The 27477-nt window shown below is 44.7% G+C and overlaps 1 protein-coding gene across 1 annotated transcript in view; it reads right to left on the reverse strand.

Annotated features, from left to right (window-relative positions):
* LOC131269532 (uncharacterized) overlaps window positions 1-27152 on the reverse strand; it is a 33413-nt gene extending 6261 nt beyond the window's left edge. The window contains exons 1-2 of the mRNA XM_058271945.1: window positions 27139-27152; window positions 24913-25425 (exon numbers count right to left, since the gene is read on the reverse strand). Of these exons, the coding sequence (XP_058127928.1) occupies window positions 24913-25240 (328 nt within the window). The 5' untranslated portion in view covers window positions 25241-25425; window positions 27139-27152. The remainder of the gene's footprint in view (window positions 1-24912; window positions 25426-27138) is intronic.
* Window positions 27153-27477: the final 325 nt, after the last annotated feature.

The following is a 27477-nucleotide window of genomic DNA, read 5'->3' on the forward strand; positions in this document are numbered from 1 at the left end:
ATGGTTTAAGGTGTGTTTCGGGTTAGTAACTTATTTCACACCATATTAAGAAACCATCCCTGAGTTTACTTTTTGCCTTGAGTTGTTTCATACCTATTTTAGTTTACTTTGTAATGTTCACCAAAGTAACAACAACTACCTTTAAAATAAATCAAATGAAATGTTATCAACAACGCGCTAGATTATCTTTAATTTCTAAGCTTGTAAGTGTGATTAAACAATTCTTCCAGGTTATAAAACTCGGGTGAAAGTAAAGAAATTACATTAGATGAGGTTAAATTCCAAATGCTTTAGAGGAACGTTGTTTTAAATCTCACCAAATGAGAAAGATATTACTCTAACCCCTTCACAGTTCTGCCAAGTCGAGAAAATGGCGCGAAAAGTTGTCACACATTTATATTTTCCCTACAAATTTGGGATTTTATTGACTAAATCTGTTCAGATCTGTTTGCAGTGGGAAGAATAATTTGTTTAACTTTTCCTTAGAGTTAAATTTTTAAAGTATTATAAATGAATTCGATGAACACTAAAATCAAATGTTTATTATGTACACGGCAACTGTTACTGTCATGTACTTTATTTATTTGAAGCCCGGCCAATTGCTAGTGCTTAAAGTCCCCGTGTCCTTCGCCGCGAAGTAGCCGAGCAGCATTACAATTGCGTTTTCCAAACGGCGATAGGAAAAGCATGACGGACGGAATCGCACCGCAACAACTTACCACTTTCTCGCCGGTTTCTGGTGCGTGTTTCACTGTAATTGAATACATGACACCGACGTCGCGACCCGTCGACGACGACCGCACAAAACCAAACCAAACCAAAAAAAAAAAAAAATGGCTCGTCATGCGGGCCCGAACGGCATTAGAAGGTAAACTTCAAACGGGGCACACAACGACCCGATAAGAGACCGCGTTTTCGGCGCCCATTGCTGTGTGTGTACTCCATTTTCCTTTTTCACCTTTTGACTGCCATGTTTCACGAAACATTTGCCCCCCCCTTTCTCTCTCCCTCGTTCGGTTCTTCTCGAGCGTAAGGTGAATTTCTCCCTGGCGAGCGGGAAAACTAAAACAAAAGAATTAAGCAAAAGAACTTTAACGATGACCGTCTTTAATGACGCTCGCATGCGTAAGCAGCGTGTAAATTTTCGGTTCGTTACTATTTGCATTTCATCCGAGTTGTAATGGTTGGTTCAACCATTGTGTGTGTTTGTTTTATTTTCTAGTATTGTTTCTCTAGATTGATAAGTGCTGTTGGAAAGAGAAATAAAAACAGAAACAAACGCCACAACGACAAGAGAAAGCGACGCGAGTCTCCCGTTTCACCTTTTCCACCGACTTTTCAACCCCTCTTTCGGTTGAACTCGCCACCTCCCCCTCCCCCCCAGGCGAGGGGTGGGGGGGGGATGATGAATACACCCCCCCCCCCCCCCCGTAGCCACCCTTTTCGCTTTTGGCTCCGCCTACATTATTTGCTAGCTACCGTTTGTGTGCACGCGGTTTGTGTTACCTTTTGTTTTTCCCACTCCTCGATGTCCCGTTGTTGCGTTCCGCTTCACCTACCGCAAGCCGAAATTTCACAGAATTTTTCCCTCTTTCCCTCAACGGGCGCCATGCCATTTTGCTTGGGCCTCCCACGCACGGGCGGGGGGATGCTTTTAAAAAATGGCGTTTAGTGTTTTTTTTTGTGTTTCCGAAAGGTTTCATTCTTTTGCATGCGCCGATGTCTTTGCCGGGACATTCTTCAAACCGGGAGGCTGGCTGGATGAAGGTTTGTTCCAAAATGTTGCCTCGACAACCTCGATTTAATATGCCTTATTTCACCCTCGCTCCCCCGCCCCCACCCCCTTTGAATTGAACCCGATCGGTTCGCAATTTGTGGCAATAAAATTAAGAATTTCCCCGAATGCATCCGATCACCTAATGACGCTCGGTGTTTGTTTTTTTTCTTTCCTTTCCTAAGCCGAGCTGGGTAATGATGGATCTGAGCTTTCTGCCTAATTTCGGTGCAAAATTCGAACAAATTGCGATCGATCGGGCACAAGGCAGTTAAGGTGCAGCAAAGAGAGGGGGGAAAGGATAGTGATTAGAGAGCCGAACGGTACATTCCTAACGGGTTTCGGGGGCTGCTTTTCCCGTTTTTCCAAAAGGATTCGCTCCCCGACCTGCAAGTTGGTTGCATTCATTTAGGAATTCCTTTCGATAATTTTCGGCTTTGGCTCAAATTCTAGCTCACATTATGGTTCTGGACTATCGATCGGTTCGACTAATTTCGGATCGATTGATGCAGACTGGCGCCAGTGACATACGGATGATTAGCAAAAAATGTTGGATGTTTTGAAAACCCAAAAGATTTTATACTTAATCTTCCTTCCTTTTTCTGTCCTTGCATTTCGTTTGATATATTATTTCTTTGTGAAACCTACCATCTGATGATGAGGTTAACTTCGTTTTACCTCTAAATACTGGTGGAGGAAAATGCCATGTTTACGGTGGGTGACTACGATCTGTATGCATACTTTTCTTTATTAAGCGAATTAAATTTTCAATCAACAAAACTCGAAAATATTAGTTTAACAGTATTCTGCTGCACAAGATTTCCCAGGAGGAGCATAATCATAAATTATAGCAGTTTTGACACATTGGATTGGTTTTGAAAGCTTGATGAGGATGTTTCAATGTGTGTCTCCACATCCAGAAGGCGGAGATTGGATTTAACTGTTTTAAGTATTCGTTAAATAACAGGCTGAGGTACATTATAAATGCGAGATTGATACACTAGCTTAAACTACGGAAGGAAAATTGTTCACGGTTTCAGACGTAATTAACTTTATAATATTTACTCCGGGGTTAAATTTTCCTAGAGCCCATGAAACTCACATGAGCTTCTTCCATTGTTTTATGTATGTTCGAATTACATAGTTCATTTGAAATCTGGTACGCATTCCCTCGCCGTTAAACCCCATCCAAATGTTTTTAACTTCGATCTTATAATTCCAAAATCAAGTAAAAAGCAAAAGGAATTACGCTTTTCCTTTTGCTTTTTACTTTATAATTAAAATTTAAATGCTTTTAAAGTTTAAAAGTTTTTGTGGGCAAGTTTTGCAATTGAAACAATTGATTAAAAACTATCACACTAGGTACTGTGCCACCAATTTAACGGCAGAAATTATTCAGGTTGCTACCTGTACTATGACCGATGAGGCTGATGTTTCTATTGCTTGATTCGCGTCCAATTGTAGGTTTACATGTTCGGCAGCGAAGAACCCCCAGGAACCACACCTCCATTATCGAAGGGTGCGTTCCGATCGATGCGCTTTTCCCCACGTTCCCAACAGTGATTCCCAAGACGGCGACGGTTTTGGATTAAAATATGTACACGATGTTTGAGGAAAAAAAAACAACCCGAAAGGATTTAAATAAAATAAAAAGCCCGGGAAAAGGGTACAAGGCGGGGCGTTAAGAACAGGGCAGGGGTCTGCGGTGAGCCGACTGGCCGCCGCCGGAGCGTGAGTCGGCAGAAAGTTCGGTGGCATCGGCAACAACAATGCCGCAAAACGGCTCGCACGCACTCCAAATTGAATCGGGAAAATCGACCGAAGGGATCAAACGGCGAAGAAATAAAAACTCCAACTCGGTGCTCCACACTTTCTTCTCCCTCCCCCTTCCCGTCCGCTTCACCTTACCGGGAGCACATAATGAACACCTCGCGGGTCTCCCCGGCGCCTTCCCCCCGCCGTGGAGGAATGAAAGAAGCCGTCTTTGGCCGGGCGGTTCGATTTTTCTCGAGGCCCCGGAGTCGATCGGATCGAAAAGTCGATCGCAAAACGCAAATCACCCTGCGCGCGAGGTGGCGGGGTATCGGGGACCTACTAACGACTTGCCACCGACGCACCACCGCACGTCCCCTCCGCCTCCGCTTGTTCCCCGAAAACCTATCCCAAACGAATAGAGAAACCCGAAACCATCCGAAACGGCCGCGCAAAACAATAAAATGGGGCTGCATGGACCCGGGAGCGGGGAGAGGGGCCCTTCCTTCGCAGAGCAATAGGGAAAGGCGAAGAATAGTAGAGGCAGGCGCGGGAGTGGCGGTGGAGGAAAACCCTACACCGTTTCGGGAGGCCGCAAGATTTGGCATTAACGGCTCCGGCGCCGGCGTGCCGTGCTCGGATGAAATTGAGAAAATGTTAATGAGCGAAAATTAGAGCTCGGGAGTCTAGGTCTTTCTCTTCAGCATCAAACCCCTCCTCCCCCCCATCCCCCCGCCTCCATGGGGGTATGTCCTCCAGGTTCTCCGAAAAACTTCGTCCAGCGCTTTTTTCCACCTTCCTTCCATCATTCGGCGTCGGCGCGTCATCATTTGCGGACTTCTCTACAATTTGGAACTTTCCCGCGGATGTGCGTCTAAGGAATCACACAGATGAGAGGGGTGGGAGAGGGGGGGGTTTACAGGGCCCAAGGTGCGGCGGTAACGAGAAGACGAGGTGACGATGAGATGAGCTGCGGTGGGAAACCGCTGCGGAATCGAAGCTGGAAAATGACTCGCCGCAAATCGCCGCCGCCCGATCGGCCGGTCGTTCGGGAGGGCCGTAAAACATTAATTGCGTGGGATCCCCCCCCCCCCCCACCACCCCCCCCCGCTATTCTCACTCATCACCCCCCCACTACTAGAGGAGGTGGCGCGTTAAAATGTGCAACCAAACCCGGCACGGCGCATATCCATTTCGGGTTCCAGAGAGCCCGGCGAGATGTTGATGGCTGGCGCCACAGGTCAATCGGATCGAACTGTAAATATATTATAAGGCAAAGGAGCCCGACACCCGTCTCGCTCGCTTCGAGACGAAGCTGATGGAGGTCGGGGAGCTGTTGGCTTTTGGGGTAATTGTTCCGCTACCGTGCCTTCGAAGAAAGGTGAGAATATTTCAAACCAGACCACGGAATGTTTACCCCAAGTTGTTTGCTTGGTTGGAGGTCAGGAGGTTCTTCGTCAGCCTCTAAAATTAGTTCGCAATTGCGTCATCGTCGAGTCTCGATTCCTGGTTGTAAGGCGTACAACAACGTTGCAAACGTAAAACGAATGAAGTAACTTTAATCGGTGTAAAGAAAACAGGTTTCACTTGATGATTAGATGAATGCCAATGTATTGCAAAGTGTAGTCACTTTAGTACTTAAAAAAAGTGCGGCTTTATCGTGACATCTGGCCAGAACTTTAATCATATTCGACAAAACTACCGTTGTTGACATGTTGCTAGGTTTTTTGTGTCCTACACAACCAACTTCGTTTTGGCTTTCAAATTTTTGGGATTTCCAGTAGTAGTTAGTATTTGAAAATGGTTAAGAGGTAGTCAAATTTCAGACTGTTTATTAAAAAAGTATTTCGAAGGTTTTGCAAGGTTGGTAACCATACATTGATCTCTATCCTGCATGTCCATAAGAGAATTTTGGCGTTATAAGATTATGATGAAAGATGTAGACACTTCTGATAGGCACTGTGGGCTATATTCTATGCCATAAACTGCAAGTTCTGAAAAAGGAACAGCAGTTTGACATTCCCTTCGCGCTGATTGTCAACCACACTGTGACATTCTTGCGGATCTTGCGGTGTGGGAAATGTAGTTAATATCAAAAGGAACGTAATAGTATCCAATCCATGCCATCAAGCATAAAATACGTGGCTGTTTTTAGTTCTATCTTTTCATAGATTTACCTTAACGCTTTGTTTCTTTAGTTTTTCTTAACTATTTGCACTGTTGATGAGACTTTTTTGCCTAGTTCTTTACTTCTGTCTTTTGTTTCTACTTCTGTTGCACTTTTCAGTCCGACAGGCTTCTTACTTGCTTTACACTTTTCGCTATAACGGATTCGATTTAAGCGATAACTCTGTCCGATTTGTTCTGATCAATAAAGAAATACTACTCTTTCCCAAGAAAGTTGCTAGCGTTGTTGAAAACTCATATTTGAAATGCACAATGTCACACGGTCTGGAAGTTCTGGACGAACGAGGCTTTGTACTCTTCTGTGCGCCGATTAGCTGCCGGTAGATTTTGGGATATCAACTCCAAAGCTACTCGCTACACCAACCTCAGGCGTCACCGAACCTGGCGTTCTTCCGGCTGAATTTTCAGCACCCTTTGCCCTCCTGCATCTCCCAACGGCGATCGAGGTGAAACGGGGGAAAAACAAAAAAAATCATAAATAAGCTCCGGAACTACGAAATCGCACAATAGATATGGCACGAAAAATGCTGGGCGTGACGGTCATATTTGTAATTGTTCCTTCCCCCTTGCAAGGCGCCGTTTGCTTCCTCCGGGGTTCCTCGGGGTGGAAGGAAGGCGCGACTCGCCTGCAGCGACGAACGTCGAGCTGAGCACCTGGGATTGGGAAAATGGAGTCGCATCGCATCGGGTTTTACTTTTTACTATTTGAATGGATTAGGGGAAATATCACACACACACACATATACAGACACGCGCACGCACAGAAGGAGTGAATCAGAAACATATCCTTCCAGATTAAGGATAATTATGTAATTCCGGACGTTCAGCGCACGGTTACATTCGCGACAGTCGTTTTTCCACCGGGGGACTCTGCCCTTCCAAATAGTCACCCCTATTCGCCCTTCCTCCATCGTTCCGATCGATCTTGTTCTATTAGGAGTTCGTCAAAAAAATGTATCAATAATGAACCTATTATCAAGCCCCGAAACGTAACGCAAAATGGCACGGAATAAAAATTGAAATAAACCAAACAGCAGCGATAGGAGTCCCAAAAAAAAAATCCCACCATGTGGTAGCACTTTAGAGGAGATCGAAAGGAAAACATGTTACGCTGCTCCACATTATGCATGCCTGGGGAAGAAAACGGGAACACAGCAGCATCACCAGCGGGAAAAGTGGCTTGAAAAATGACCGGCCCGAAAAATGGGAAAAAGAAATGAACTCCTTTTTGGCCGGTTTGCGGGATTACAAATGAGAAAAACTAAATAAACAATTTCGGTACAACAACAACCGGGCGCAAACTACCGTTTGGGTTTTTCATTCTTTCTTTTCGCTCCCCGCGAGCAAAAACCCCATTAAAAAAGGACACGATCAGGATTAGTATTAATTAGCCCCGGCCGTTTATCATCCCACATCACGGTGGTAGTGGTGGTGGTGGTGGTGGGCAGCATCAGGGAAGTAATCAGGAGGAAAACGAATGGCCGCCATTTGTTACAAACACCGCGGCCCGGGAAGTGAAGGATAACGAAACGCAAACCGGACTCGCATCCGGAATCGGGGCTGCGTGTAAAATGGTTAAATTATTCTTCGAGTAATTATTTCTGGTTGCTTGATGTACGGCGCGATATTAACGAAAAAACAAAAACCGTACCGGTAGAAGGTCAAAAGGTTTGTGTTTTTTTTTTTTTTTTTTGGTTTGCCAACGTCGTGGAAAGTGCCGAAATGGAATGTTTTAAGAGTAGCGATAAAGCGGCGCGAAGCAAATACGGAGGATAACGTCTCACAATACAATGCATTAAACATATTTTACAGCCCTCGAACGAAGCGAAACGACGAGATGAAATCAAAAAAAGAGGAAAACCCGAACACAACCGAGGGGTTGAAAAATTTGTCATTGAGTTTTCGGGATTAGGAGGCGTGCCGGGCTGCGCTGTTCATCATCCGGAAGTTTGCCGACCAGGAGCCTGCGTTTTCCAACCCCGGCAGCGGCGTTATTTAGTACCCGTTTCGATCGTTTTTTACCCGCGCGCTTTTCCTCCCTTCCCGATTTCCCAACTTTCCTTTTTGCATCCTGTCGATCGCGCGGATTGGATCGTTGAAGAGGGAAAGAAGTTAAATAAAAAAAAAACAACGTTACGATGGCGGACGGTGAACGGTTTGCAGGGTGAGGGGGAGGGGGGGGGGGGGGGGGGGTATGCATTCATCCGAGAGCCCGGGAAAAACCACGAGGGTAGTGCATCATCGCTCATTTAGCCGGCGCATCCACAGAAAAGGATGACAAATGACTACCAGAACAATAATTGTACCGAGCGTTGTCACCTCTTTTAATTTACCTTTCGTGCTTTCGTGACCATTTTCCGGGGACTGCATCGGCGTGTGATGTTTCCATTCGAGATGACGCAAATGTTACCTGTCTAGGACGATGTGTTAGTCGTTTTGGGACTATTTCTAAAAGACAACAATATCCAGTTGCTTTTTTAAAGGTTATTTTATAGTATTAACAAGTTACGATCTATTTTATACATAATCCTAAATCTAAAATTTACATTAGCATTCCACGTAAGCTTGTCTTTGTTACATTTTGATTAATATCCTTTTTATAGAGTAAAGTTATGTAGTTAGTAATTAGTGCTATCATTTTAATTCAGTTAGCTTTGTTGCACATCATTTTTATTTCAGGCTCTCTTATTAAAGCAATGAAGTTTTTGATTTTATTCTTGTATTGAACCTCACATCAATCGCAGTATTATGTATGTAACTGTGGTTTACTCTATCAAAAGCCTTGTTGAGTTTGGAGCCTGAATGAGTTTTCCTTTCATTTTCTTACAATTCAGTTGCAATATTGTTTCTTTTGTGAATACTGGAATATGTTCTTCCTGTGTTTTGAATACTTTACTCACAATTATTCCATCCTTTTTACATGTCCTTATTTGTAATCTCACTAATATTGTTCATGCGCTAGTCACTTGAACGTTTGAGTGTGATTATTGTGTGAGATAATTTCTGCTCGACTCCAGCAACGTATTTGCCTACTTCGTGTTTATTTATTTTATTTTTCTAAGTTAGTACTCTGAGTATTCTGATTTATTTTATTTTACTAAGGTAGTACTCTATCCGCGTTTAAAGTGACAATTTTCAAACCTAAACATAAACAAATGCTCTATGAAATAAAAAACAATCGATTTAGAGTTAACAAATACTTCATCTGCATTGTATTTTTGAGTATTTTAATCCTCACGATGCATACTCGATGTGCACTAAAAGGCACGCTTTGTATCCTTACTCCTTCTTTTCTGTTCCCTCTTTTAAATGTCATGAAATGCGTATGACTTATGTACGACACAATTGAAACTAAATCCGTTTAAAAACAAACGATTTCATGTAAGGATGTTTGTGTTTGTGTGTGGAATAAGCAAAGGGAAACAAAAAACGGTGTGAACAAGGACGTCTGATGACAGTTGACAGTGGTTGAGCCGATGATTAACCCAGCGCTCAGTGGCTGTAATCTTATAATTGGCGCCTGTGAGTGGCCCAGTCGGGAAGCACCGGGGTTTCCCACAACTTCAAAGGGAGGACAGAACGATACTCCGAGCGGTTTGGATGTACCGAATCGGGATGGGGCAGCGAACCGGGTGTCGGGATATAATGAGGCTCTATTAGGGTGGCTACTTCTCATTAGCCAGGTCCTGGGAAGAACTTGATGCGGCAACGAGAGTGGTGGTGATGGTGCAGATGCCTCGGATTTGCCGATTTCCGAAGCAAGGGTGGGCTCGGGTGAATTATCATATCGAATTCGAACCACCGACGGTGGAATCGGCGGAATCGGCGTTCCTGGCGTACGTGCGGCGATGATTATTCATCCCGAAAATGCCACGCCAGGATGTCGTAGACTTCGAGCGTGGCGAACTAATGACTCACCAGACTCCAGAGTAGAGAAAGGGAGACGATAAACCGGACACTGTGGAAAACACGCGGGCGCAATTCGGACGTTCAGGAAATCGATGCCATCGAAGAGCCATCTCCGAAACCGGTATCATTTCACGTATAATTAAAGTAATAAATCTTTAACTCTAATTATTTCTTGTTCGTTCTTGCCCGTTCCCCCCCCCCCCCCCCCCCCTCCTTTTCGTTCCCTCGGACGAAGCTGTCCAACTGCCCCAGTTGGACGGATATCACTGTGGAGCCATCGATAGTCGTTTTCCGCTCAACTTCCGCACAACGGGGAAACACATATCACCGTCCGGGGTCTCCCGCAGAAACAACCGACAGAACGCTCCAATTTTCGGCGATAAATTTCAATATTTTACAAATTATTATAATTACACAGCGTAGAGCGCCGCCGACAAACGACGGAGGGTGTACTACAATTGTGGAACCGAAAACCGGCGGAAGGTCCAGCATGCAGCGTCGGGAACAATAGACCCGGACGCTCGGGAGAGGCCATGGGAAAGGCGAGCGAAATAGAGCGATATACGGCGGTTGGAAGCTTGGGAAGTAGACAACCGTTTAAATAATCAATACAAGATAGAAACCACACTGGAGAAAAGAGAGAACAAGAATCTACAAAAAAGCGAAGGGAAAATCATAAAAGATCGAACAACAGAAAGAAAAAACTAGACCAAAACCAACCTAGAGCTACCTGCTGCCTACAAAGTAGAAACCGAACTGGGAATAGATATGATTTATAGAGATAGAAGGAGCGACTCTTTTGTCGGAGACCTCGGGAACTTCGGGAGGAAGGTCCGCTCTTCGGTGGACCTTTCGGGCGGCTAATTTATGAATCGATTTCAGATTCCGATTCCCGGCTCTTATCCAATATCTAATTGCCGCTCCGTATCGGCAGGCATCGGGACATCGGCAGATTGGACCACTTGATTGTCGCTTGGTGGCATCGCGACAGTATCTCATCGAAAGGTGATCAAATGGGCGATCTTAGCACAATACTTGCCTCCAAGTGAACATTTAGGACTCATCTCGAGGATGTCATTGGGCCAATCGAACTCTAGAATGTCTTGGGATATGGCTCGGTCACCTTTATAAGGTTTATCGCTAGTTCAACACTCTGGACAATTAATTCTATTATTCCACCTAAGAACCTAGACCTAATGCGTCGATGCGTTGACAATTTGTATAGTTATCAGCACGTTTAGGACAATTATACAATCGAAGACGTAAGTTATTTTTAAGAATCGTAAAGTCAATCCGAGTTTTCTTTACAAACCATCAACAAGCAATTGGATTCTTGGGGTGAGTCTATACATCTCGAGAAAAGATATTTCTTAGTGTTTGTTCTACTGGTTCCAGTGTTCTATTTAACATGCTCCAAGGAGTCCAACAAGTCCAAGGAGTTCGAACTTCCAAATCCTCGGGTAATTGCTCATTAGAACTCTACCGCTATCCCTCAGCTATCCGCCTGACACTGCGTTCGCTTACCAGCCTTAGACCGGTGGCGCTCTAATTGACAGTCGCCGGCGCTCGAATGACACCCGCGCAACGCCAGGAGTAATTAAAGACGCTCGGGATTCCCGAACCCGTTTTCGGAACTGAAGAGTTACAGCATAGGACCGGAGCTAGAAAGCCAATGTTGCCACCGTATTCCAGATGTCCCCGTTTTTGTGTAACCGGAGCAGAAGCGTCCCGCAATTGACGCACGAGGAACCCTTTTGATGATCCCTTTGATTGGCTTTTAATTAGGCTCCGGTAGCGCGGAGGAGTTCCGTGTCGGTATTTGATTACCGTGCCTTTGCCGTCGCCATCGGGGCCGGGATCCTTGTGTACATAGTCTTCCACCCTCTCTGTGTGTGGGAATGCGTGCCGGGAGTCGCCGGTAGCCTATTCGCAAACCCACTTGAGTGACACTTGACGTAACAGTTGGAGAGACGAAGCGACATTATAATTACGATTTTGCCCCGCATAAAAAAAGGGTTTCACAAAACAGGCTGGCCATTGTTGGGATGCCCGATGTCGATTGTGTGTCGCATTCTGACGGCGCTCACGGCCTGCTGCCCTCGTTGAACCGATCGCTTAGCGGGTGCTTTAGCAGGCTGTCATGGGACAAAAGACAAAAATGGTGACACGCCTGACCGGGCACAGCCGTTGGTTGGTTGTTGATTGAATTGGTGCAAAGTGACCAATATACGGCATTTAGCATTTAGCTCCGCCGGTGCTGCGGCTTGCGGCTTTTACTTTCTCGACGAGAAAAGAAATGAAATTATGAATAAATAAACCATCTGGCCGGCGGTGCGTGACCCCATTCTTTCTCTATTGCTCGGGTCCAGTGGATACGGTCGCTGTTTCAACGTATAATTTCCTCCTCCACTGGAACTTCCAGCGGAAAAAAATGGAAAGGTACATCGATGCCAAACCGGTACCAGCGCTAGTGCAACAGCTAATGATTGGATACACATAATTTCCGCATCGATTTACCTGCGGGGAACCAAACCAACGCCGCGCACTTGCGAGCAGTGGAGGATGCTCTATCGGTTTTTGGAGGATTGTTCGGATGGGCACCGACTCCTAGCGACACCTGACTGAATCCCAAATCTCGGTGTTTTCCAAAAACCATCGTTCCACGAGCTCGGCACGGCTCATTCTCCAGCCCCAGTTGTAGTTGTCAAGTGGAGCACAATAAAACGAAATAATATTAACAATGCAACAGGCTGGAGCGTACGGACAGAGATACAAAAATGGCGGAGGTGGTCCGGTCCGCAGTCGTCGAGTCGAGGTGCACGTACACCTAGTGCTGGATGTTGATGGTAATTTATGGTCCAGTTGGAACCTCGACCTGCACCATCGTCACCGGTAGTTACTGGGTTCCGGAGTGGCCCGAATGGTGGGTACTAGCCAGGTTCCACGAGGACATTCGACATCCGCCAATCGAGCTTCATTTGAATATGAGCAATTTGTGCCGTTGTCGTGTCCGAGCCGCGTAACAATGGACCACTGGGATGGTCCCGGACCGTGTTCCGTGTTCCTCCGTCCTTGTTGGGTGCTTGTTGCCCTAACGATTGTCACTGCCTCCAGCGAACATCGACATCCCCATCTGGGGAGCTGTTGATTGGAGGGGGACACACAATTTATGGTGCAACTACGACTCCAATCCACTCAATCAGCATCAAACCAACATCCTTCCGCTTCGGTGGATCACAATCAACCGGGGGGAGAAAACCATAACCTGGAGCCGCTTCACCCGTCACTGTTGAAATGCAGCCGAAAACGTCCTTTCGCTACCTATTGCGGTTTTGTGGCTTCGGGGTCCCTTGTTTAGTCTGATTCCTTTTCCATAGTTCCGCGCAGTCCTGTTCCACCCACCACCACAGCTCCAACCAGCGGATGCCATCGTTATCGTTCGTTAAGCACTACTCTATACTGTCATTAGTTAATCAAATTATTACCTTCGCGTTTTGTGACCGTTTGATGATAGTTGTTGTTTTTTTTCCGTTCCAAGGCTGCCGTTTGATCTGACGGTGTCGACATCTTCCGAACGGTTACCCCCGAATGCCTTTACTATGCACCATACTTCCCATCCTCCCCCTCCTCCCTTGAAGCAATTGCTAGTGGTTGATCAAAGTAGTACTTGTTCCTTTTTGCCTCCTCATTCCCAAGTCATTACAATTTTCCCCGCATTTCATACTTTACCGATTCCAAAAAGGGGTTTTTCCTTACGCTCGATTATGGCTATCATCGTTCGACATCGGTTGTTTGTGTGCGACAAAACAGAAGCACTATTTAGAATTGGAAGGGAAAAAAAGACAACAATGAAAACAAATTTTTGAAATGAGATATGTTCTTAGTTTGTTTTTCATTATTTTGTTTCCGATAAGAATGCATTAGTGAAGTCGTTACGTTATTGGGTGTTTGATTTAATTATTTACCAAACTTTATTTTATACACAGAATTGAGTAAAATGTTGTTTAAAAGAGAACAATACAATAGAAGTTGGATGTTGTTGAAAGACGAAATGTTTTTGTTTTGTTTTGTTTTACTTCTACAGCAATGTGTAGACCTCACGGTCTGTGTCTTATAGGTCGTTTAAATGGGAGTTCATCACAATTTGTAGCTGGTTTGGGTTTTACTTTTTCCTTGTACTCTACTTTCCACTCATATGTTATTATACACGCTGTCTTGTTGCTTTCAAACAACCTTGATTCCAGTGTGTTTTAATGACTTTATACTACAAATAAACTCCATTTTATTAATGTTTGGGACTTCGTGGTAAAACAAATTTGTTCTCAACGTTTCTCATGAACCCTTCAATTACGGCTACATCAATAGTCAATAGAAAAGTCTTAAGGAATGTCGAAGTTGTAGCGGTTTTAGAAAAGAGTGATTAATGTAAATTATCTCAAGTGTTAGCCAGTTTTGCTGCTCATGTTTACTTAAACAGTTTCAAAACTAGCTTTTTTATTCATATTGCGGAGTGGAAGAGTTTTTTTTAATGCCTTTCAAACTCTTCTCAAATCGGGTTTAGTATGAAATTGCGCTGCAGACAAACTGATATTTCTTGAATGCTTCCAAGAGAAAACATCTAAAGCAAAACACCCCCCGCAGTTGCTGTTTTCACGGGGATATTTGTCAACTAGAAGCATTGTATAATGTTTCCTTCTATAACACCCAGAACAAACACCGTTGACCGTGTGAACATTGCTTTCATAACAAGGGGTTCTGCTTATTGTTTTTCCTCAACTGTTTGCCTCCGTTTGTTTGCTTAGTTTGTTGACGGCAAGTGTTGACTCGCGTGCCTCACGCCCGATCCCTAACGGATTTTCCCGGATAACTTGAAGAGGTGGAAAAGTTCCGACGAAACTTCCGAGGTGGAAGTTACTTTCACATCGCGTTCGGGGGGAGGTTTTCCGTGCTGGAAAATGGATTGTTGCTCGTTTGCGGGAACAGTTCGGGGTAAAACTTCCAAAAACAAAAATCGTTCTCCCGGTGTTCTGTCGGTTGTTGTAGTCGCTCGCCACAGACCGAGGTGATAAAGGGATGATTTGCGGTCGATGTTTTGCCGAAACCCGGCCGGCGGAATAAAGTGGGCACCGTGAGGTAAACGTAACTTACAACATCATCGCCGCGTCCCTCCGTTTGCCGGCGCAGGGTCGTGCAAAGGGGGGGGGGGGGATGAAAGCAAAGTTGTGTCGTAAATTAATAATCCAATCGATCCTCGGCGGGGTTGCCGGATGGGCGTGAGGCGGCACAGGGCGGTGTCTATGTAGGCTCGGGCCGTCAGGAAAAAGGCATGACTTTCGGAAAAAAAGAAACATCACCCAGCGAGACAAAAGGAACGTTTCGGGCGGGTTCGTCTTCAGACCCGAGCCTTGTTAAGTACCGACGAGCCCCGACAACCGCAAGAGGTCCCTGTGTGTTGCCTGTTCTTCCTGTTCTCTCTCTCCTCGAGCCAGCTGATTCATTCACCTCGAAGAGTGTCGGGGGTTTGGGCTAGCTTTAAATCTAGTCAATGGACTCTTCTATAGTTTATTTGATGTTGAAAACATCTCTTTTCGTTGTTCGTGCCATCAGAAAGTGCAACGCTTCGAAGTAAGATAGGGTTTTTATAAGGCATGTTGAGGCATTACGCACCGCTTAAGCAAAAAACATTCTTTCCCATTCCATTTCGCAGTTCATTTAGCAAAACTATCCCAAATTGTTTATATAACAATTCTCCAAAATTCTGCAACTACCAAACATTTCTACAACTACAGATCATCTGTCAAACTGTTATTACAACGAAAATCTAACACTTATAGACACATTCTATTGGTTCATGATTTTTACCTAGTCGATGTATCTTGCCCCACACTCCCCTACAATATTTAGCACAGTTCTTGCGTGATCCAACACACGGGATTTACCACCAATCGCTTTGGATAATAATCATGCCGTGGCGAACGATAGGTCCCTTTCCGTATGATCCGCTCAGTGGTCTCTAACCATCAGCCTATCAACCTTGCGGAAACGGAATTGAGAATGACAAAAGCTAGCAGTTTGTCCCGTCCCGTAACGCGGTCAGGCTCGGGGAGCTCATAAATCATTGAGTCATAGTTTTTTTTTTGGAGTCCTCCCTGGTCCGCACAACCGAGCAGCTCCGTCCTGGAGTGAGACGAGGACAAAAAGGCGAACATGTCCTTCGGCCGAGTCCTTTTGTGTGTGCGACAACGAGTCCAAGACGGTGGACCTCGGGATAGGGTCCGGAGTTCCGAGCTACCCGTGTTTTGCCGAATCGCCCTACACACACGTACACCGAATCGCAGGACTCGGTCCGAGTCCACCGATAGATCGATAAATCACCAGTGTGCGGTTTGCCGGGGTTTGCAAGCTAGGGATTTTTTGTCCCGGACCTAACGTCAGACTATCGAGTACAGCCCGGGAATGTCGCGCCAAACCGCAAACCGCAAGCGACAGGATCAGTTGGAATCGGAAACATGCCGCCGGATGAGGCAGGAGTGTGCTATATGTAGCGAGGAGGAATGATTTCCGGGAACTCCGGCATATGTCCCCCGCCTGGATCGCGCCCGGACAGAGGTTACTCAAATGTCGCCACAAGCCATACCACTACCGAAGTCTTGTCCTTCTCGACTTCATTGAATTATTGAATGTTACCTGATGCCTGATGGTATCAAATACTTAAAATCTGCGTATTACATTCGACTACTAACCAACACTTGATTTAACCCTACCAGTATTAGTATTATACACCCCCTGAGATGAAGATCTGAGTTGAGGTTTTGTTCAAGATCTAGATCCAGATAGAGAGCCCTTAAACTTGATTAGAGTTCCTTCGAATTATGATATCCTTATCGAATTATTCACTATCATCTGATACTTTGCGGTTGGTTAGGAGATTTTCAGGCCGTAGACAACAGCTTTAAAACAACAAGGTAAAGTCAAACATGCACACTTCTAACTAACTAACTAAAAATCTTTGTTCAAGATCCATATCAAGATTGATTGATATTCTACTTCACCGAAGCTGAGTCCTTTGTTTTGAAGAGCTTCTGTAAGTTCCCGCTTCGTCGACAAGAACATGTTCGTGATGGTTTTTGGTTACCTTCTCCTATACAATCTTCCCGGAACGGTTCGGCATTGGAGGCAGTTGGACAATTTTGTCACATTATCGCAAGGATAATGGATGGGTTGCTGGAAATTGCAAGATGTCGGTACGGTTAATGTTGGCAGGAAACCACAACGCAGGCCGGGGTGTGGGTACCATCGCCTGCATGTGGAGTGACAATGGGCTAAATCCAACAAAGGCTTGATACTCTAACGGAAGCCCGAGGATGTCCGTAGGTCAAGGAATGAACCTTCGTCGATGCCTTTCCATACAATTCCGGACCTTAGAAGGTTGAGGTCTTGTTTTGTTTTTTTTGTGTTACTGCCCGATCCTTCCTCCGCATCATCGCCTCCCTCCGAGCTTGTTCCTTTGTGACAGAACGTATTTCCAATGCTTTGGCGAAGGGGCGCAACTCCGGGAAGATGCAACCGAAGGAGGAAAGGATTCCTCAGCCCAGAAGGTCGGTTCTGGGTCCTGCATTGTATTCTAGCAACTTCAAGCCTGGTTCTTCCTACCGCCCTCCCCTACACTCCCCTCCCCAAGTCAGAGGCTTTGTATCGATTGGGTTTTCCGGGCTACGGACAAATTAAATGCAATTACGTGCAACATTATGTCATCTTCCCGGTCGCCAGCTAGAAAACCGCTAAGGCGCTCCGTGTTTTCCCTCTTTACGCTCATTTCTCCAAGGATGTGTGTCTTGATGTTGACTTCTTTTATTTCGATTCGCCCCTCGGAAGGAGGCTGATAGCAGATGTCCTGAAGCAAGGACATCAGTTGGCAATGGACGGTGGCGAGATCGAGAGTATGACCGTGTATGACTGACAAGCCCGCTGGTGGGTTTTATTTGCGGCCGGCCAAGCGTTACACAGCAGAGGACGAGCCTCTAAACGGGTGCATTTTTCGCACCGCAACGAAATACTTTCACCCGCAAACGCAGCAAATGTTTTGCGGTTTCAACCGACGGTTCGCCATCTGTGTGCTTTTGATGAGAGGGCCCTCTTCAAACCACAAACAAAGGTCCTTAGCAAAACAGAAAAGACGAGCAAACAGAGAGACGTTCACCTCTGCTTGGACGGTCGCACCGCAAAATGTTGTCACCGGTCCGAAGCCGTTCCGGTGTTATGACTTTGTCGAAAACTAAATTACTTATTTGTTTTTACGCCTGAGACGTTGAGGGTCCGAAGCTAAATTACGTGCTAAAATTGCTCTATTTATCAACGTTCTCAAAGATAGATAAAGGTTAGAGCATTCTACGGCTTGGCATTAATTTGTTATGATGTTTTTAATACGTGTTTTGAATTTTTCAGAAGGTTTAAGTAAGTGGTTCTAGTACTTTTCAACGCAGTTCTTCATCAACAAAAATCTAAATCCTAATTATTTGATCAGTTTTAACAGCCTTGGTAGAAGATAAAGTTGTTAAGGGGTTTGAAATAAATAAGTTAGAAGATTAACAGTAGTGGTAGAAGCAGTAGTATTAAGGGTAGTAGTGGAAGGGTTATAAATGGAACCACCAACACCAATAAATGGAAAAAACATAAGACTTTAAAAGCTTAAGGCAGCAGAATTCAAGAAAAAGCCAACTACAAGACATTGAATTTGGTATTTGCATTTAGCTTGAACATAAGTATAAGTATCATCCGAGATATTTTGTGGTATTGACTCATGCTGTACTCTTGTTATCTAGTTGTAGGGTTTTTGTTTGATTGTTTACTTTGTTTTGAGAAGTTTGTGATGAATAAGTGTTCTGCTTTATTGCCGATCCGTTTGCTTTACAAAGCCTAAAAGTACTTGGAGAGGCATTTGAACTTCTTATTTGTGTTTACCAAGACATTTTGTGGACTCGAACTGTTTGACAACTGGTGGCAAACCCTAAAAGCCATTGAAAAAAACTTGACATGGCATAAATATTTGATATTTTTTGCATGATCTTGATAGTTTTTAGGTCTCATTTCGACACCTGTTGACATCGTCTTCCATTAACCTCTGTTGACTCTTCTGCCCGAGTGAACGTCGTTTTGTGGTAATCCCGTTCTTAAAGCCGCGGTTCCGGTGCTAGCTTTTGGTGCACGGGAGTGGAACCATTTAATATTTATAACACGGTATTTTCCACGGCATTCGGAATTAAGCCGCCAGGTCCGCATTGGATTAGAGGGTTTGTGGTTTTTGGTCACCATTGGTTACGCCATTTTTGAGGTTTTTGGATTTCAAACAGAAGAAAACCTTAAGAATGGCGCATCAAAAAGTTCAGTTTTCTTTTAAATCTGGCAGAAGCGGAGGAAAACAATCCAACTTTGCCAAGATACGTCACCATGTCAACCGTTCATGTTCCTGCAGGGATGAAAAAGAAATCGCTGGAAGATGATCAATCGTTCGTCGTACGCCTTCGGGCTTTAAATTTAACTCCATTCATCCGTCATCCTCCGTGCATTGTGACGATAGGTTTCGAATTTTCATTGTCTCGTCAACATCGGCTAACGGGAGGTGCCAACTCCTGTCAAACAAGCGAAGGCTGGCACGCGGCCCGCTGGCGTCCGTTCCGGTGCGTCGGCAAATAATAAGGCGGCTAATTTTCCCGCCCGCCGAAAGGATTCGGAAGGATTCCGGGGGTTGTATTTTGGGAAACTCCGTTCGAGCGTGCCGCGGTGTTGGTGTTGGGCGTTTAAAGTTTCCCAGGACTCAGGGCGCCCGGAGTCGTGACACGTGTACGAGAACGTTGGGGTGGTTTTGGGAGACACTTTCTTTGATGTTTTGGCCGATTTTCCCAGTCGCATGCTAATCAGCGCGTGTTTGTTCGACTGCAGGTGAATTGGGAAAATAATGACACCAATGTTCTCACAATAACTATGAAATACAAGTAAAAAGAAAAACAAAGTAAAGTAAACAGAGATCAACGCCATCTGAAACGCAACCACGGTGGGCTAAGTGGTGGACAATATCTAAATGTTTGTATGTTAACCCTTTCACAGTTCTGGAAAGTCGAGAAAATGACTCAACAAATTTCTCACACTGTTTTTCCACATTTTTGTATAGTTTTTCATCAAAAACTGAAGTAACAATTTTGTTTTGCTATAATTGATAGGACTTTATTGATTTGTGTTATGCTGCAAGCATTATAAAAACATGGTTTGTTCGAATATGAAGAAAAAAACAAATCATTCATGATTCATTCATTTGGTTTTAAATCATGAATAAAATAGAAAAGAGTCTCAAAACGCATCTGGGAAATTTTTATTACTAATCCTTTTTCATACATCAGTTTTGACTTTTTAAGTTGGTTTCAATGGTTTGGAAAATCATCCAAAGTTGAAAAAGTCCACTTGATTGTTCTACCTTATCCCACTGTGCCACCCACCGTCAGGGGGGAGAGACGCTCTTTGTCGCACTGTTTGCGTTTCGGTAGCGTCGGATTGTTTAAGGATTGCAGACAACCGAAGTGGCGGGAAAAATGGGGAAAAATAGTCCCAAATTAAACACATTGTTGCCAGCGAGCGGAGAAAAAACAACAAACACACACACACACGTATAATGCTGGATCGCCGGAATTTGGATTGAGGAGTGAAAAGTAATTTAAATTTAAATGTAACAAGAACCGGTGCACCTTTCCCGCGTCGGCGTTCCGGAAGAGTGCGCCAACTAACCGGCGTACGCCAGGCGAACGTTGGCCCACAAATGTCCTAGGAAAGGGTGGGGAGGAAGAAGGAGAGGGGGGGGGGGGGATCGAGTAGCTAAATCAAACCCAGCGTCGCACGCAATCAAACGGTGTACGAAAATTGCGCAGAAGAGAGTGGGAAAACAGCGATGGAATAAATAAAATAAACGAATGAACGGGCACCGCAGGCTTTCCACACGGCTTTTTTTTTATTTGTACCTCGATAGCTGTCCTGAAAGATTCATTAATAAATGCATCAACCATGGAAAGCCACGTCCGAGGTACAACCATGGAAAGGCAACCAAGTGGGAGATCGGAAGGGATGAAAAGAATGAAAAACAAAGCTGACCGTCTTGCTAATGGCAAACAAGTAGTAACATCAGGTAGAACATAGGTAAAGAAAACGAAAACATGATGAAGCGGATAACCTGCTGTTAATAAGGTTTTTCACGGAGTAAATGGGAGCAGAGGGTAAGCAAATGTAGCAAAATTTGTACACTGCCATTGTGCCACTTTGTCGATGTTTTATCTGGTCTTCAATCTTATGGTTGTTGTGGTTGCTGATTGTCCAATAGTTTTATACTTATATATTTTATTTACATATTTGTATCTTTTGCGTTTTATTCAACCGCAAATTACGAGATCATATTGGTTGATATTTTCACACCACGGTTTTTGTTTTCTTACCTAACACCTTTGAGACTACCCCTGACATTATTTCTTCAGGAAAAAGATTTATGAGCGCTCCCGGAAGGATGCTGCCTTACGTTCCGCATTTTTACAACGGGTTGTTTTTGTGTCGTTGGGAAATTTATATTAATATCCCATCCCATCGTGGCGCATTTACAACGTGCTTGACGGTCTAATTAGGGCATCGCTAGCAACCTCCTACGAGGTGCCGAATATAGCTTTATTGCCCCGAAGGCAACGTACATTAAGGGTCGTTACCCGTTCTTCGGTTTTGGGGTTTCTGCCAAAGGCTTGTCGGGAAATCTTCGGGATTGATTTACGGACGCGGTGCTCACATCGAAGCTCCTTAGCGTGGTTAACGTTAATGAACGCCTCCCGAAGTGTCTCGTAAAACGATCAAACTAGTTCTAATTGGTAAACACATGTGGAGTTATGAACTTTCAGTTGGTAAGACATATGATGCATAATATATTGTCATCGACTCACTCTTTTGTTCGAAAATAAAGGATAGTATTCAAGTAACCAACAGGGTACTGACCATTTCATAGTAAAATTTCTGGAAAAGCTGTCTTACGAAAGAGATAAAAGTTACATTAAAAAATACAAACAAGTAAATCAGTTTCTTCTTCGAAAACCTGAACGTCTACGATGAAACTCCGAAACAAAACACACAAATCGACAATATTTGAAGGGGTGCAACATAAAACTGGGAAACCTATATCAAATACGTAAATGTTTCGTACAACTGCAAAGCGAATAAACAATCAAGTAAGTACAGAGAGTTGACAAGTTTTCGTTAAATAAAGCATATATAAAGTAGACTAAGGAGATAAAAGCTATAAATCGGGTAAGTTCTCAACAAGAGTGTGCTGTCAAGAGTGTAATATACGAACTTATTGGTAAAAATTAATGAAGACGTCACTAAACTAACTAAAACGAGCTATTGCTGTGTATTAATAGAATCTACAGCTCAAAGTTCAAAAACACGCGGAAATAGTAACTACAACTGTTTTATAAGAAACTAAAGATGAAATTGGAAAGTATTTTTCAAACAATATTCATAAAATACGCTTGTTACTACAACCTCAAACCTGAACCTAAATAAATAAAAGTGTTTAAGGAGCATTATAACCTACAAATTACAACCTAACAAACAAGAAATTTCAATTTTCTAGTATTACGTATATCTTCCCGCGATAATCATCACTGTTGATGCAAGTATAAAGCATTTCCAGACCACTCCCTTTCACACTTTGTTGAAAATGGCAACCGATTAAAGAAAATATGGTTCGGATTATGGAAAGTGCTTGATCGGTTTTGCTAACGGTCGGTCGCCCTTCCGGTTCGCTGGGCCGAACGTGTAACCGAGAAGTTAACTTAATTAAAGTCTGGTCGTGTACGCGTAATTGCATATTTAAAAAAAAAAAACCCTTCTCCCTCCCTTCCAGTTTCATTTCCTCAAGTGGACGCTTCCTCTAAACGCCGGCGCTTAACGCTTTCAAAGGCGATCACCGTTGTTTGTTGTAATTTATTTATTTTTTTAACGCTAAGTGGGTGTGCAAGCGTATGTGTGTGTGTTTGTGGTCGATGCCCTAATCGTTATTTACATGCTGATAATATTATCACGCCAGAGCATGGTGAAATTGGGCGTTTTCCTTATGATTGCTTGGTTGTTTTTCCGTGCTACCTTCTCTTCTCTCGCACCGTTTCGACTGTTGAAGTCTCTTGTGCGTTGTGCGTGGTGTCCCTCCCTTCTCCCTTCCCTTCTCCCAAAGGCGTAAGGTTCCGTTCGTTTTTTTTTTCGCTCACCCGTTTTGCGGGAAGTTCCCCCTTCCCTCGCCGTACGATCGCTTTAATTCAATCAAAGGCAGGACGGCGGGCTTTTCCCCCGGGGGGCGCGCAGTGAAGAAGCGAATGCATCACCGTAAACCGGGCAAACGCAAAACCTCCGTGCTCCAGATTAGCATTTTTATCTATTTATACACGAATTATGGAAATTGCCAACTAATTAAGGGGCCCGCAATCAAAGGCAAAGCCCACATGCAGAAGCATCAATGTCGAGGTTAGGTTTTGCCCCCGCATTTTCCCCCTCCCCCCGTTTGGTGTCGGTTCCCATGCGAGGCCGATTGCTTATCGGTCCGGTTTGAGGAAAATTTGCGAAAACCTCCGTGCCCATTCCCGCTCGTGTGCGTTCTGTTTAATTATGATTTAAATTTAAATTCGCACGTCGACGCCACGGAGTTTTTCGTAGGGAAATCGGAATGTGGGGGAGCGCGCAGTGGGGTGAGGGGGGGGGGGGGGGGAATCACACTCGCATCATGGTAAAGCATAAGCAGCTCGTTCTGCCTGTCTGCGATGGGCCCAAGTTTTCCCTTCCTTTTCGGGTTTCCGATGATTCGGTGTTTGCATTTGCGCCCTCGTTTTTTTTATTTTTCCATGGAGGGTGGGGAGGTGGTAGGGTGGGTAGGACGGTTGGCAGACGTCGCTTTCCACAAGCCGCCCTCCCACTTCAGCCCCGCTTTGCCCAATGAAAAATTGATAATGTTTAGATTTGCAGCTGATAGCCGAACTTTCTTTGGGTGGGAAAATTCCCCGTTTGGAAAAACGGGGGAAAAATCGCTCCCGGGACCTGCGTCGGCACACGCGCCCTTTCGCCCGGAGGGGGGGAAGACCACGCCGGGATGGGACGCATTTAGCATCTCCATTGTTCCATTCCCTCGTCGGATCCGGTCCGGATTGTCCCTTCGAGCCCGAAAGTCACTCCGGGGACGAAGGGTCGCTCGAGGGCGCTCCCGGAGGGGATTAACCAATCGAATCTGGCTAATGCCCGCTAATGCTCCCACTAAATGCCGCCGAAACGAACAAGCGAGGGTGGCCGACGTTTTGACATGTTTTGATTGCTGCTGCCGGCAACCTGCTGGAATGCTGATGGTGGAAAGCGAAACCGAGTCGAGTCGAGGGTGGATTGTTTATTTGACACGCAGGCCAAACGGAATTGGTTGCTTTTATTGGATTAGGTTGTGCTTGTTTCAATCGTTATCTCTGTGGGAAAACGGCATCTACTGCCAGAAGTCATACGGTAAGTAAACAAACTTATAACGCTGAAGAGTTCAATTTAACAAATCATTTTCAAAACACTTATACTTTTTCATGTTTCGAAGACCATTTTAGATCTGCTAAATTTTAGATGTAAAATTTACTGCTTTATAGTGCTATTGTTCACTTACTTTTGCAGAAAAGATGGTATCAAATAGAAAGTAATAGTAGTCAAACATAAATTAAATTAAAAGCTCCTAGTTTTATGGTAAAAATGGCAATGCTAAAGATCGATTTATATGTTTACTAGAACACATTCTAGTGAAGCAAATAATGAAACATGAAAAATGGAGACAATTCCTTTAAGTAACAAAATGATGAAATATGAAACTACCTAGCTACGAATAACACTCTTCAAACAGTCGGTTGTGGAATTATAAAAGCATCTGATTAATTAAACTCTTCGACAAAAAAACAAAAATCACAAATTCCGCACAAATGTTAGAAAGGTAGTAAAACGAGCCAGTCGATCTTTCTGGGCTGTATTTTGTTTAAATAAATATCACCAAACATCGAAAGAACAGTAATAATAATTATGAAAAGTATTCAAGTTCATGAGTTAGGGTTCTTTTTTTTTGTGTGGATGTGGATAGAGTTTTAAAATATTCATCCCAAAGCCAACGGGATCACCCAAATGAAGAGTCCTCTGGTTCTATTATGTAGCCGAACGATGCAGCACGCTTTTCACATTATCAATCAAATAGCATACAGACTCACCTCGTCCAGAATCGAGCAGAACTCCGCACATCGCTAGCATCTTCTGAAGCGCCCCCTGATTGATTAATGACCCGGTCAGCCGCTGTTGTCGTCTCGACGGCGGCTCGTTAGGGAGTCCGGGTCCTCCAAGCCGTGTCGAACCCGAACCGACTTCACCCAATCCGACAAGGGAACGGGTGTAGGGGGCTGGATGGCATGACATTCCAAGCGAGGGCTGCGGTGGGCGAGAGACCGTCCCAGAGGGAGGGTGTCGAATTTTCGGAATTTTCAATGAAACCACCGCGGGTGCGGGTTTTCGTGATGAGGACGATGATAATAATGTTCCCATATTCACACCGCACTGCACTTAATTTATTGGTTTTTGACACTTTGACAGGGAACGGTGGTGAGCGGCAGGCATGTTGCGTGTTGTCGGCATATTCTCTTCGCTGCGCCAAGCGCACAGTGGTGCGAACTGATGGGCAAAGTTTTTGGGTGCGGAAGAACAGCTTTGTCGTCTAAGAATGAAAGACACTTAAACAGGTTTTTGAAAACCAACATATTACATAATTTTTCTATAGAACAACTTGGGTGTATTTTCACTTCGAAACGTGATTACTTTGTTTACTCCCTCAGTAATAATTGCGATTCGTATTGATCGATCCTAAACTGTGACTGATTTCTGTAATACCATTTGGCTAGAATCTCTTATACTGTCCTTAACAATAGTTGACCTGGTAAATAATCCTATATCAACATTGTGTTTGAAAAACTAACGTTGGAAGCAACGTTTCGTAAGTTTAGCGATGCTCCCAAGAACTCATTTATCAGAAAAGGAGTAACTGTTGACGAGTTTGTTGTGTTTATTGTAGGCAGAGCTGTACACCGTGCTTTTACGGCCAAGAGACCAAGCCGAAAACATTGTATGATCGGGTGGAACTGCCATTTGGAAGCAATAAAGTGTCATCTTCTTCCAGCGCTCCTTAAATACAAACAACTCCCGAACGAGGCGTGAAGACACCGTTCACCACCGTTCCGTACCAGAGGAAACTTTAACCAATACCGTATGGAGATCAAAGGCGGTTCGGTTCAGCCGATTTGGATTTGCTTCAGTTAGTTACAGTCTACCGAAGGCGTCTTGGATGCAGAGCCTTTACGTCTGCCATCAAGAGTAGGATTTTACACCCACATGTGGATACACAAATGCCAATCATAAGTATCTTTCGCATCAGTTACTGGATAAGCGAAATGTTGTTTGTTTATCTAGAGTGTCGTCTTTAATGTCCATGCATAACTTGTCGGTTGTCAACGAAATCACTTCACAGGCCTGCTCAAGCTTCACAGTTGCAAAAAGTATACAGAATGTATCTGTCACCCGCGGGATCTGATATAGAACCTTTAAATTGTCTTTAAATGGTTGTCGAGGATGCAACAGAGCTTAAACTTCGTCTTGTTAACACAACCCCGGAGTGTTCTTACTTCGCAACTCGGAATTGGTTCACTGCAAACAACATTTTGTCTTCAAGTCCGCTGAACAGCAGGATGTGGAATGCGGTATGGATGGGAAGATTGGATGGATGGAACTAACAGGCAGCAAATTAGTACGCACACATCGGGACGGTACGGTTCGTTTTGTTTTGCTTTCCGTCCGGTCGTCGCTCGCAACTTCCCGGGGTTCGCGTTTTGTAGCTGTCGCCGGGCATCAAAGTGGCGCCCAGCGCCGGCTTGTCCGCCTTAGATGAAACGATCCGCGGATCCGGTCCGGTGGAAGCACGAACACCGCCTCGCGGAGGAAAGAACGGACCGGCGAAAGGGACGCTCCGAGGGCGCAGGGCGAGCATGCAAAGCAGGAGATAGCGGGGCACACAAGCTCAACCGGCAGGATCCAAACAACGGCAACCAAATGGCACCACATCCCTCCCGGGTATAGCTTTTAATTCCTGCCTTTTTTTTTCGCCTTCGGTAGATTGGTTTATTGGCCGCGGAATGGAGCGAAGCGCACGCACGCACAGGAAGGCGAGTTCCCGGGAAAGGCCCGGGTCCAGGGCCGGGTCGGATGATCGATGGGATTCCTCTTCTGCGAAACGATTTCATTAATTCTGATGACCCTGCGGTCTCGAGGCTCGAGCGCCGGCCGCACAGGAAAACAACAGAGCGCCGGCGAGTCACACGCAGTGACCGCAGCCTCGGACAAAAGATGGCAAAATCAGAGATCAACCGCGCCGCGATAACTCCATCGACACTTACAGCTTCACATCGCGCCGGCCCGGTGCAAACTGTCGCACTGCAAATCATATCTGTAATTGTGCCATTAGGCGGCTAGTCGAAATCACGTAAGGTATCGTGGGGCAACATGCTCCTTGAGCGAAAATGCGAAAAAAAGAAATTGATCCTAAATTACTTTTAACAATTGAGTTCACAATAAAAGAAAAACATCTCAAATGGTTACTTAAACTAAGGTTTTGAATTAGGGGGTGAAATGGACTTAATGATGGAATAGAACGTATCTAGTTTAGCATTATCTAACGATTGTCAAAACACAACTTGCCTTGCAAAGAAATGCTTTCCGTTTGTTGCAATCACTTT

Source organism: Anopheles coustani, chromosome X (assembly GCF_943734705.1).
Source record: "Anopheles coustani chromosome X, idAnoCousDA_361_x.2, whole genome shotgun sequence".
NCBI classification, from domain to species: domain Eukaryota; kingdom Metazoa; phylum Arthropoda; class Insecta; order Diptera; family Culicidae; genus Anopheles; species Anopheles coustani.